This window comes from Mauremys mutica, chromosome 11, assembly GCF_020497125.1.
Source record: "Mauremys mutica isolate MM-2020 ecotype Southern chromosome 11, ASM2049712v1, whole genome shotgun sequence".
NCBI classification, from domain to species: domain Eukaryota; kingdom Metazoa; phylum Chordata; order Testudines; family Geoemydidae; genus Mauremys; species Mauremys mutica.
This window is the reverse complement of record NC_059082.1, coordinates 34,321,525-34,335,096: the sequence shown is the minus strand read 5'-3', so window position 1 is coordinate 34,335,096 and position 13,572 is coordinate 34,321,525. Positions and strand designations below refer to the sequence as shown.

The 13,572-nt window shown below is 47.5% G+C and overlaps 1 protein-coding gene across 1 annotated transcript in view; it reads right to left on the bottom strand.

Annotated features, from left to right (window-relative positions):
* SH2D7 (SH2 domain containing 7) overlaps positions 1 to 9,289 on the bottom strand; it is a 31,338-nt gene extending 22,049 nt beyond the window's left edge. The window contains exons 1-2 of the mRNA XM_044979842.1: positions 9,203 to 9,289; positions 8,716 to 8,850 (exon numbers count right to left, since the gene is read on the bottom strand). Coding sequence (XP_044835777.1) covers positions 8,716 to 8,850; positions 9,203 to 9,289 — 222 coding nt within the window. The remainder of the gene's footprint in view (positions 1 to 8,715; positions 8,851 to 9,202) is intronic.
* Positions 9,290 to 13,572: the final 4,283 nt, after the last annotated feature.

The window sequence follows — 13,572 nt, the reverse complement described above, 5'->3', positions numbered from 1 at the left end:
TCTGGCATGAGTTCTGGCGGGGCTGAAGCCCTGGGCTCTGGCATGAGTTCTGGCGGGGCTGGAGTCCCAACACAAGTCCCAGTGGGGCTGAAGCCCTGCATCCCGCAAGGCCTTCTGTGGGGCTGAAGCCCTGGGCTCTGGCATGAGTTCTGGCGGGGCTGAAGCCCCGGGCTCTGGCATGAGTTCTGGCGGGGCTGAAACCCCGGGCTCTGGCATGAGTTCTGGCGGGGCTGAAGCCCCGGGCTCTGGCATGAGTTCTGGCGGGGCTGAAGCCCCGGGCTCTGGCATGAGTTCTGGCGGGGCTGAAGCCCCGGGCTCTGGCATGAGTTCTGGCGGGGCTGAAACCCCGTGCTCTGGCATGAGTTCTGGCGGGGCTGAAACCCCGTGCTCTGGCATGAGTTCTGGCGGGGCTGAAGCCCTGGGCTCTGGCATGAGTTCTGGCGGGGCTGAAGCCCCAGGCTCTGGCATGAGTTCTGGCGGGGCTGAAACCCCGGGCTCTGGCATGAGTTCTGGCGGGGCTGAAGCCCCAGGCTCTGGCATGAGTTCTGGCGGGGCTGAAGCCCCGGGCTCTGGCATGAATTCTGGCGGGGCTGAAGCCCCGGGCTCTGGCATGAGTTCTGGCGGGGCTGAAGCCCTGGGCTCTGGCATGAGTTCTGGCGGGGCTGAAGCCCTGGGCTCTGGCATGAGTTCTGGCGGGGCTGAAGCCCCAGGCTCTGGCATGAGTTCTGGCGGGGCTGAAGCCCCGGGCTCTGGCATGAGTTCTGGCGGGGCTGAAACCCCGGGCTCTGGCATGAGTTCTGGCGGGGCTGAAGCCCTGGGCTCTGGCATGATTTCTGGCGGGGCTGAAGCCCTGGGCTCTGGCATGAGTTCTGGCGGGGCTGAAGCCCTGGGCTCTGGCATGAGTTCTGGCGGGGCTGAAGCCCCGGGCTCTGGCATGAGTTCTGGCGGGGCTGAAGCCCTGGGCTCTGGCATGAGTTCTGGCGGGGCTGAAGCCCCGGGCTCTGGCATGAGTTCTGGCGGGGCTGAAGCCCCGTGCTCTGGCATGAGTTCTGGCGGGGCTGAAGCCCCGGGCTCTGGCATGAGTTCTGGCGGGGCTGAAGCCCCGGGCTCTGGCATGAGTTCTGGCGGGGCTGAACCCCCGGGCTCTGGCGTGCCCCGCAGTCCACTGAAGCCATCACCAGACATGAAGGATGCCAACATCATAAAGCTTTACAAAAACAAAAACAAAGGAGATTGGAGTGACTGCAACAAATACAGAGGAATTTCTCTCCTTAATGTTGTGGGCACGGCATTTGCACAGGTCATTCTCAAAAGACTGAAAGTTCTGGCTGAACATGAATATACAGAGTGTCGGTGCTACTTCCGTGCCAATAGATCACTTATCAAGATGGTCTTCAAACTAAGGCAATTGCAAGAAAAGGTCAAGAACAAGGAAAATCTCTCTGTATGGCCTTCATAGATCTCAAAGGCTTTTGACCTGGTCAGCAGAAAGGGGCTTTTCCAGTTGCTAGAGAGAACTGGCTGCCCCTTGAAGTTCTCCTCAGTCTGATTCAATCCTTCCATGATGGCATAAAGGCTACAATCCAGTAAGATGGTGATCAATCTGACGGCTCTAAGATCTGCAGTGTCAAACAGGGATGTGTTTTGGCACCAGCACTCTTTGTGTATTCTTCTTTCTGCTGCTTCATCACACTTTCTCATTTAGCACTGAAGTTGTACATTTCCGTGCAAGATCAGATGGAAAACTCTTCAACATTGCATGTCTAAGAGCAAAAAGTAAAATCAAACACTTGCTGTTAAGAGAACTTTTTTGCTGACAGCACAATGCTTGTCAGAGCAGCTCCAGAAACTTTGCAATAGCTGTGTGATAGTTGTTGATGAATTTGGGCTAATCATCAGTCTAAACAAGACCATGATCATGGCACAAGATGTATCGTCTGCACCAGAAGTTTCAGTAGCACAGCTTCTGCTATCTACGATCAATTGTATTGCATACCTTATCTCTAGATGACTAGCATAATTCTCACATTGGAAAGGAAGCTAACATATGAACTTAAGAACTGCCATGCTGGGTCAGACCAAAGGTCCATCTAGCCCAGTATCCTGTCTTCTGACAGTGGCCAATGCCCTGTGCTCCAGAGGGAATGAAGAATAATCATCAAGGGATCCATCTCCCATCGTCCACTCCTAGCTTCTGGCAAACAGAGGCTAGGAACACCCTCCCGCCCACCCTGGCTAATAGCTACCGCATTCAGCCAAGCATGTATGGGATAACAGGAAACTGACACTGAATCCCAAGATACAGGTCTACTACACATGCATTGTGAGCATGCTACTGTATAGTGGCAAGATCTGGACCACTGTAACAGGGTGCTGGCTAGGAGAAACAAGCCAGGCCCCTGTTAGCCCCATTCCAGAGGAAGAAGGGTATTAGTTGGGCTGGCTGAGGGGCCACACCCTGATTACCAGAGTGGATCCACCTGCAGACCTGGGTAGCCAGCCTGCCCTATAAAGCTGGCTAAGTAACAGGAAGTAGGGGGAGACAGGAAAAGGGAGGAGTGCAGGCTGTAGATCCCTGCTGGCTGGGAAGTTAACAGTCTCCCAGAGTGTTGGTCTCTGTAAATACCTGTAAATAATAGGTGGTGGGAACGGACACAAACAATAAAAGGACATGGGTGCTGCACTTCAAATGGTCTCTGACTGCGTTTGTGGAGGAGCCGGGAGCAGGAACCACTATAACCACTTACAGCAGGTAGGAGAGAAGGCTAAACATCTTCCATACCCTTGGTCTTTCTCATTTTAAATATCAAGTGGGAAAACAAAGTTCCTGACATCAAAGTATCTGAGAAAGAAAAGTTGCCAGGTCTAATCATTCTTCTCAAACACAGATGTCTCTGTAGGCTTTGTCATCTGCACCAGATGGACGATGGATGCATTCCAAAGGATCTCCTGTATGGAGAACTAGTGTATGCTCCAAGGCCACTGTGCCAACCAAGGCTCAATGTCAAGGACATTTGGAAGAGGAATTTGAAAACTTTAAAGCTGGTACTGCAAGCTTGGAAGATGCAGCTAGCAACAGGCTACAATGCAGGGCTGCGCTGCACCAGGGAGTCAAAGAGGCTGAAGAGAGGTAGTTGAGAGAAAGGAGAGTGAAGAGGAAAGTGCAGCGGACCTCAAGCACCAATAGTGTGCTGGCTTCATTCTCTGGCCCTGCTCCTTACAACAGCACTATCTGTGGCAATGACCGTCATTCAAGAATTGGATATTTTTATCCACTCATGATGCTGCAGCATGACATGCAGTAACAGAACTGCTTTGGTGCTTACACCATCATCTTTCAAGACAGACATTTGCCTGTGAGGTACACATAATTTATCTAAACCAGTTTCAATAAAATGAATCCGCAACCTCAAACAGCATCTCCCACTCATAGTCCCAGTCACTTGCCCCATCAGACCTTCCTTGGCCCTGGGAAGGTCTTGCAGCATGTCCTAAAGGTAACTGAGTCAGGACTCTTACAGGGAACTAAGCAGATTCCAGAACCAAAGACCCTCTTACCAAGAATGTCCTATCACTAGACCCTCTAGTTTATACCTAGAGGAGGGAGAAAGTTAAAGCACTTCACCTGACCTCAGCTGCTGCAGCATCCCCCGGGGGAGAGGCAAACTATCTGGGGCTTGACCTCTCCAAAGAAGGGAAGTTAGGGTGAAAGAGGTAGCTGTGAGAGCTCACATAAAAATGAGCCTCAAGATTATGATGGCCCATTTAGAGAGAGCAGAATGACAAGATTCAGAAAAGCCAGTGTGTACACTTTTAATGTGAGATATGTTAGTGAGCCAGTCATCCAAACAACTATAGATTTGGGCTTCCTGCCTGTGCAGGTGTAATGCCATCCTCTTGCTGGCTAATATGGCATACAGGTGACAAGCATAGCATTGGTATAAACAGCATAAGTTCCTGACATTTTGCTTCCAGAATGCATGGTCTTCTAGTTGGAGCAGCTCTGTTAATTTAACCCCATGTGTATAATATTCTCACTTGCATAGAAAGGGGCTAATGCTTGCAGTGTTTTCCCTTTTGCTATGTCAGGGCCAGCAGCAGCCTGGATTGGGCACAGCACATCATTTTTACAGAAGGCTGACTCCTCCAGAATAGTCAGTGTGACATTAAACAGTGACATTTATCCATTTACTTGAATAAACCCCTACTTGGTTTTAATTTTGAAACAACATAAACTAATTAAATGAATTGCATTTGCTCTTGGGAAGGGTAAACACTTAGAATAGAGGCTCCTGTGAATTCACGTGAGCTGCTTTTCAGAACTATATGGCACATCCTGATGTTCTGTCCATGTCAAATAGCCATTTCAGTCAGTCTGTCAGTATTTCACTTTCACGTTACCTGCACAATACAGTAAAATGTTATAAAAGACAGCATCTTAAAAACCTATCTAACTAAGAAAATACATATCTAACTAAGAAAATAGATTAAGCTGATCTGTTCTCCTTCACTACTAATTACAGTAGGGGCTTTAAATATGTATCTACTTAAGTCATTGTTGTCATTGTTGAGTTACAAGGGATCTCACAAAACCAGGTGACTGGGCGACAAAATGGCAAATGAAATTCTGTGTCGATAAGTGCAAAGTAATGCACATTGGAAAACAATCCCAACTATACATACAAAATGTGCTCTAAATTAGCTGTTACCACTCAAGAAAGAGATCTTAGAGTCATTGTGGATAGTGCTCTGAAAACATCTGCTCAATGTGACTGGCAGTCAAAAAAGCGAACAGAATGTTAGGAACCATTAGGAAAGGGATAGATAAGATAGAAAATATCATAATGCTGCTATATAAATCCATGGCATGCCCACACCTTGAATACCACATGCAGTTCTGTTCTCCTCATCTTAAAAAAGATATATTAGAACTGGAAAAGGTGCAGAGAAGAGCAACAAAAATTATTAGGGGATGGAACAGCTTTCATATAAGGCGAGATTAAAAAGACTGGGATTGTTCATCTTAGAAAAGAGATGACTAAGGAGGGATATGATAGAGGTCTATGATAGAGGTCTATAACATTATGAATTGCATGGAGACAGTGAATAGGAAAAACAGGGGTCACTCAATGAAATTAATGGGCAGCAGGTTTAAAACAAACATAAAGAAGTACTTCTTCACACAATGCAGTACTTCTTCATACAATGTGGAACTCATTGTAAGGCGATGTTGTGAAGGCCAAAAGTATAACTGGGTTCAAAAAATAATTAGGTAAATTCATGGAAGATAAGTCCATCAATGACTATTAGCCAAGATGGTCAGGGATGCAACCCCATGCTTTAGGTATCCCAAAACCACTGGCTGCCAGAAGCTCGGGCTGGATGACAGGGATGGATCACTCAATAATTGCCCTGTTCTGTTCATTCCCTCTGAAGCATCTGGTGCTAGCCATTGTTGGGACACAGGTTACTGGACTAGATAGACCAGTGTTCTGACCCACTATGCCCATTTTTATGTAGGAACTGAACATGCTGGTCTTTCAATATGCCATTCCCTTGGGTAAATAAAAAGGTTTTTTAAAACCTTTGACAAGAGGACCTTTTACCTTTTCTTTTTATAAGTGGAAAGAAATAATATTCCCATTTGACTAGAGCCTTTTACACTTTGCATAAGGGAACAAACGCTTTTGTTCATTCATTTGCAAACTGTTAAAAATAGGAATGTCAAACTGGTAGGTGTTCATTTTTCACAGAAATGCAAATTATCTGGACTCTATGTTTAGAGCTAATGTCATTAGCTCTTTCATCATCACATGCTTTCCTGCAGTTTTAAGTTTAAAAACTTGCCCAAATTTATAAAAGTGCCACTGATCTTTGGATGCCACGGACTGATTGATTATTCAGAGGTGCAGAGTACCCACAATCCCAGATGAAGTCACTGGGAGCTATGGGTGCTGAGCACCTCTGAAAATCAAGCTTGGGGTGTCTTAACTTGTGCACCCAGCTTTTGAGAATTTTGGCCTTAACACTGTATGTGTCTCTTCCAGGATGCCTTTTATTATTGTTCCCTAATACATAATGCAGATTGCTGCATGGAACAGAGCTTTGAGGCTTTACATTGCTTTATGTAATGCTACACAGCAAGACTAGTTATTCTGTCCCTTTGCCTGCTGCCAAGCCCCAAATAAGATCTTCCCTAGGAACACAACGGCCAAATTTATCTAGAGTTTATATCAGCCTCTGCCAGCACAGATCCATGCCTGGGGTCCTCAGAAATAAAATCCACTGGGGAAGAGGTTACAAAGCAGCTGCACCTTCTCCTTCACTATGTATGGCTTGGATTAAAAGGGGCTGACCCAGCACAGATCTGTTGTTTTAGTGTAGAGCTCTAATCCACCTTTGCACATCACCCCCTAATTGTGCTCTGTACAGTTCAGTCTCAGCCCAGGGTCTGGCCCATGTTTCTGCCAGAACTCTAGAAATGAGACAGCTCTACAAATCAACAAGTATGAACCCTCCAACAAGCCTGGAGGACAGTTGACCATATAAACACTTGCATAGGGTCTGATTCTGCACTGCCCTGCACTGTGCATAGTCATTAATATCTGTGCAAAGTGGGTGTGAAATGCTACAAGTGCAATTTGGGAGCACATTTACACCTATTCTGCACAGGTACAAAGGACTATATTAGGGGCAGGGCAGTAGTGAATCAGGCCCATAATCTCCTGACTCCAACTAAAAGTTCTTGGGAGCAGGGCCCAATCTTATACCTAATGAAACTATTGGGGATGAGAATCTGTGCTGGGGTTTTCAGAGATGCAGCAAAGAATTCACACCCCATCAGGAAGAGTGGATGAGGTGACTTTACTTGCCTGCCTTTGCACCCCCCGCCCCGCAAATCTGGGCGATCTGGGGGCCAGAGCAGCCCTGACTGTAAACCATCAAAGGGGCTTATCATAGTTGCAGTTGCAGGAGCCTTCCTGGAGCTGTCCTATGGGTCAAAACACTGCCCAGAAAACCATAGTACTCCATGCTGCAGTCCTGCTCCAGGCACATCTCTCTTGCTCCCAGCCTCACTCCCTCTATGTGAGAGCTTGCAAAGAGGTTCTCTGAGGACAGCCCTTGGCTGTTTTCTGCGGTATCTTCACCAGAGCAATTCTCCCATGGCTGGATCTACAGATATCAGGGTTCTCTTACACAAAGGGTGGGTGTGTGAAAACCTCACCCTGGTTCTAATGCCACTGCTTTCAGCAGAAGCATGTTTAGACCTCTGGTGTGTTTATGTTTCTTTCATATGGTTACATAATCTAAGCAATCATTGCTTTACTTCAGATTTTTAGGCAGTATTCTCATTCAATCAGCAGAGATTTCTCTGTGAGAGAAACAGTAGAGAGAAGAGCACAGTGCTCCAGTGAAAACAGGTTGCTTTCTAAAGCACTGTAAATTCTTGCTGTCTGTTTTTCACAACTCTTGATTTGGAATGCTGATAAATGAGGTAACATTTTCTAATCTTTAAATAGTGATTGGCTGAGTAATAATAACAATAATAACTTGATCTCACAGAGTATATATAATCACACCAATGTATCACCGTGTTTTGTTGCCCCTTTTCGACTAGAGTGGCTGCTCAAATTTCAGGGCTCTGGGATGTTCCAGATGGGAGTAGAAATTGGTGATAGTCAGGTGGTTCTTTGATGCAGTTTTATTTATTTACAAAGTTCTGCGTCTGAATGCAGATGGAACCAAGAACAAAAGGAGCAGTTTCTTGGCTTACAGCCGCCAAGCCTCTTTAGCCAACAGACCCAAAAGCGCTCTCTAGCTTTTTCCACTATGCTCACAACCTACTGCTTGGCTTTCTTCCTTTTTGCCTCTGCCTGCCTCTCTGTTTCTTCTCAGTTTCTGGGTGTTCTCTTACATACCCATACCTGGTCACAATTCCACATCGAACCTTCACATTGTGCCAATTTCTAGGCAGACTCTTTTAGGCTTCATCTACACTTAAAATGCTACAGCTGTGCCACTGTAGCACTTCAGTGAAGACGTTACCTACGCTGACAGGAGGGATTCTCCTGTTGGAACAGGTAATCCACCTTCCCAAGGTGCGGTAGCTAGGTCGACAGAAGAATTCTTACATTGACCTAGTGCTTTACAAATTTTATTAAAGCTAACGTTAAAAAATTATATAATACATAGGCTGAGAAAAGAGTGTCTGAACATCTGGGTATAGTATTTAGATTATCCACAAATACAGTTTGTTTTTAAAAGCCACATGATACATATAGTACATAATCCGCAATAACCCAAATTTAGGTGAATAGATTTAGCAATACAGTTTAGATATTAGAATCCCAATACTCGGGTACATCACCCATGAAATGTTGTACAGAGATTTGGTTGTGGAAAGCAAAAATATATGAATGAGTGGAGGCTGTCCCTCAGTAACTGATAATTAAGTAGGTTGTCCATTTAGAAAATACAATCAATGAGGAAAGTATTTCAGTTACTTTCCTGACTGTGCTTCTCATCGGCACTCCAACTCATCGCTCCTGGTATTGCTGATGTCCAGTGATGTGTTCTATGTAGATGTACCTCGACCACCTGATGGCATCCGACACCATGAGTTGCTGCATCAGCCAAGCGTAGCATTGACTGGTTCTGCATTCTCTCAGCACTCGCTCATTACTGGGGTCCCATACACGATCAGCGCATCTGAACCTGGTAACCCTTAGCTCTCAAGGTTTTGGCCAGAGGGGTGTATTTCTCCACCTTTTGAGCTTGGGCACTGTGAAAGGTACGGATCCTCTTCTTGAAGGGCACTGTGACATCCACCATGATGATCTTCTTCTGGTCCTGGTTGGTGATGATGATGTCCAGTCACAGTTGGCTGTCAGTTCCGGGGATGGCAGAGTTCATGGCAACCTTCCCCCATGAGTGGCGGGATGGCTCTGGCCAGGCGATCTTGGATGGCGTTGTGTCACAGCTGACAGGCTCTGGAATGGGGCTTGCAGCTACATAGTACATGGCGTAGTGTCTCATTGGCATAGCCCCACTTCCTGCATCGCTTGTCCCAATTCCCGTGGCAGATGGTTCCGTTCAGCAGGATGCAGCTGAGTCAGGCCCTGTGGATGAAAAGCCAGCCGGCAAATTGGGTGAAGCTGCCCCCAGGGAAGAAGTGGTTGCTGGTATCCCACTTGCACATTACCTGAAACGCCTTGCCCTGGCCTGGTTTCCATTTCAGGTTTTCCATGTATTGGTAGCGGATGGCATCCTTCAGGGTCCTCTCCAGCATGATTCTAGCTCTCCGAGTGATGATAGTGTGATCTGTATTCTTCACCCGTGGCACCAGGACTCCCACCTCCTGGTGTTCCTCGCACCACGTCCAGTGGCTGCCAATATGCCTCTCCAGTCATTGCGTAGCGTTGCGGGCACAAGTCCAGAGTGAAGCAAAGTCTCCCCCCTCTCTTCCAAATTCTCCTTCCAGGGAGCTGCTATGCTTCCAACACCAGCAACTTGATTTTTCCAGCTGTTAATTCTGAAACCTTTAACCTGATTCTCCATGGCTTGCACCTTCTGTAGTCATTTACAACAGTGCAAAGTGAGAGTAAAATGCTACCATTCTAATTTGGTAGCATTTTGCACTGGAGTAAATGATTACAAGAAGGTGCAAGGCCACAGAGGATAAGGCCCCTTCTTGCCAGTTCTTCTCTGTTGTTGATCATTTCACTGTGGGTGTGCAGGTCCTCTATGGATACTCTGTGCCTGATGGTACTACTTCTGAGGGTTGAAAAAACCCTCACTCCAGCTCTTTTGTCTTCCAAGGAATTTTCTAGAGGAATTAAAACAAATCAAGCCATGATATTGTTAATGTCAAAATAAGCAGAATTCAAACAAAAACAAACAAAAACCTTCAGACCTTTATTCACCATAAAGAAACAAAAAGGGCAAATACCTATGTTTATTTTCTTTGCAGATCAGCTTTAATAACTGTACTGATCATTCATTGTACCTTTACTTCAGTGGGAGTTTGGCCCAAGGATGAACAATGATTGCAGGATCTGGCCCACTGTTATTCCATCTTATAAGGGTTGCAATAATTGGGCAAAACAGGATGTGATAACCACAAAGCATCAGCCTTCACTTGCCATTTCCTTGTGTTTTCTCATTGCATATCACAAAATCAATGCTATTGTTTGTATCCTAATGCTTTAGTGAGTCCGTCTTTGTTGTGTTGTATAAACATTGATGCTGAGCTAATTTCTAGAATGTGGGTGAAGAGCTCATGTTGAGCAGTGGTAATGCTTTCCTGTGATTCACAGCTCTTAGGTGACTGCCAGCTCGTTGTTGTGTGATACTGGCTGCAGAGCTAATAAATGCCTGTCTGTACATTCAGCAAAGAGTCCTGTGGCACCTTATAGACTAACAGACGTATTGGAGCATGGAGCTTTCGTGAGTGAATACCCACTTTGTCGGATGCATGTCATGTATTCACCCATGAAAGCTCATGCTCCAATACGTCTGTTAGTCTATAAAGTGCCACAGGACTCTTTGCTGCTTTTACAGATCCAGACTAACATGGCTACCCCTCTGATACTTGTCTGTACATTATTTTTCCATTATGAAGAAATGCTTTTTGCTGAATGGATTTTTCCCAGGTAAACAAAACAATATTTCTTACAAGTTTTGGAAGAAAGACTTGAGTTGCATACAGTAAGATACTAGAATCTGAGAGATGTTCTCCCTTCAGTGTATTTCTAATCAAGGCTGGCTCCAGGCACCAGCGCAGCAAGCAGGTGTTTGGGGTGGCCAATGGAAAGGGGCGGCACCTCAATCCCTCTCGGAGGGAAGGACTTGCCGACGAATTGCCGCCGAAGAATGAAGCGGCTTTTTTTTTTCCACTGGTTGGGAGCCGGCCCTGTTTCTAATCAAATCTGATTCCCACTATTACAGTTTATTATTCAGAAGAGATTTTTTGAACCATGAGCTGAGCAGCAGTAGGCCAAATCCTGCATCCTCTGGTCCCTCCATGCATAAAATTCTCATTGATTTCAGTGGGAGTTTTGTCTGAATAAGGATTGGCCCAGTATACTGTACTGCAGGGCCGCCCAAAGGATTCCAAGGGCCTGGGGTCTCCGGCGGCAGGGGGCCCCTGCTTCAGCGGTAATTCGGCAGTGGAGGGTCCTTCCACTCTGGGACCTGCCGCCGAAGTGCCCCAAAGACCCGCGGAGGGGGCCCCCTGCCGCCGAATTACCGCCGAAGCAGGACCCACCGCCAAAGTGCAGTCGGGTCTTCGGGGTACTTCTGCGGCGGGTCCCAGAGCGGAAGGACTCCCCCGCCGCCGAATTACCGCCGAAGACCCGGCTGCACTTCGGCGGCAGGTCCCACTTCGGCGGTAATTCGGCGGCGGGGGGGGTCCTTCTGCCCCAGAACAGAAGGACCCCCTGCCAGCAAAGACTGGGAGAGGAAGAAGCTCCGGAGCCCCTGGAGCGAGTGAAGGACCCCAATCCAGGGGCCCCAACAAACTCTCATGGGGGCCCCTGCGGGACCCGGGGCCTGGGGCAAATTGCCCCACTTGCCCCCGCGTGGCCCAGCTGTACTGGCAGTGAGCAGATCATGTTAGTCATCATTATCATCTCTGACTCATCCTCATTTCAGAAAAGTTCTACTCTTACCATCCTCCTCACCTCCATCCCTCTACCTCCAAAAACCCATACCTCATGTTATTTGTTAGTCCTGAAACAGTATAATTCTCTCAAGGGAAATTGTGTTTTCAATGAGTGCTTTTAAAGAGTGAGATCTTAATAAAAGAGATACAGTGTTGTCTTGACTTACCAGACCCAGACAACTTCCCCCACTTGTTAAGGGGAATAACCCCCCAATGCAAACAATGTATTCCCTAATAAACAGCCAGGAGGGCTGGGAGTACAGAGAGAGCCTTGGATACAGGGGAGAGGTGGATAGTTGGCTTTATGCACATATCCCACTTCCAGGAAATGTCAGCAGGCAGCAGTATTGAGATTGAGTAGCTATGTAGCAAATATTTAAACTAATTGATTAAGTAAATGAACTTGGAAATGGTTCCTGATTTTGATTGTATTTTTTGTGTATTATATTATTGAAGATCGCCTCATCCGGGGGCAGAAAAGAACTGCCTGGCTTTGGTCATGCGCACACCCCGCCCCCCTCCAACAACGGTGAGTGAAATTAACAAGGATGTCAGAAATAGCCCCAAATCCTGTGGTTCAGACCGCGGAGTGAACAGCTAAGTTTAAACTCTTCTTATGCAGGCAGCAGGCTACCTGGGGAGCTTCTCCCTCAGCCAGTCCCCCTGCTCCTGCTGCAAGCTAGAGGGGAGCCCCTGCAGCCCCTGCTGAGTGCGGGGGTTGGGAGAATGGGGAGCCTAGCCACGTCAGGCAGCCTGGCAGGAGGAGCGAGGACAAGGAGAAAAATTTGACACTGAGTTTTCAGTTTTTCAGGATTATTCCAATAGTAAAGTTTTATTACAGACAGTATTGGTCATATTAATAGTAGCTTTATTTTCTATATCTAGGTCATGCAATGGGAGGCAGGGGCGGCTCCAGGCCCCAGCACGCCAAGCGCGTGCTTGGGGCAGCATGCCACGGGGGGCGCTCTGCCAGTCGCCAGGAGGGCGGCAGGTGGCTCCGGTGGACCTCCCACAGGCGGTGCTCCGGTGGTGCACCAAAGCCGCGGGACCAGTGGACCCTCCGCAGGCACGCCTGCGGGCGGTCCACCAGAGCCACCTGCTGCCCTCCCGGCGACTGGAAGAGTGCCCCCTGCGGCATGCCGCCCTGCTTGGGGCGGCGAAATGTCTAGAGCCACCCCTGATGGGAGGGATCCATGAAGTATGTAGGAGAGGTGCGTTGCTTGTGTTTGGACTGTATGGGTAAGAAATGTAACTTACTTCCACCCTGGCCCCACCCCTTCCAGGGATGGGCAGAGTGGGACACGTATTGGTAAGAGCTGTATTTTACTTTCACCCCTGAGTAAGGGGGGAAAAAACTTCCATGTGGTGTAACATGGAATGGGGAGTCTATGCAGAATTAAGTAAGGGGAGGGATGTTGTCAGAATGACAAGCTGGAAGGCATTGTGGCTGCATGCTGGGTGGAGGGGTTCATGCAGGTATAGAGGATGTGTGAGGCAAGAGGAGGCTACAGTAATCGAGAGAGAAGATGATTAGGGCATAGATGAGAATTCTAGCTGTCAGGAGGAAGTGGAAGGAATGGATCTTTGACTCCCATATTACAAGCCTGAGAGTCAGGGAACATGGTGGTGTTCTCAACAGTAACAGAATGCAGGATGTGAAGGTAGTTTTAGCCATGCTGTCTCCCATACTATCCTATATTATGGCAGCTTTGCACCAGCACAAGTCTTCTTACCTGACCATTAGTTAATTCCCTCAATGGAGGGGAATTGTGAAATATTGTGGCAATACCTTGGTAGTTTCAACACCACCACTCTTCTGGCAATGGCATAGGTGATGCTGGAGTTCCCTTAGGCCCTAATCATCCTTGACTGTAGGAGTGACCCCCTTGGGTCCTTGGACAACCTGCATA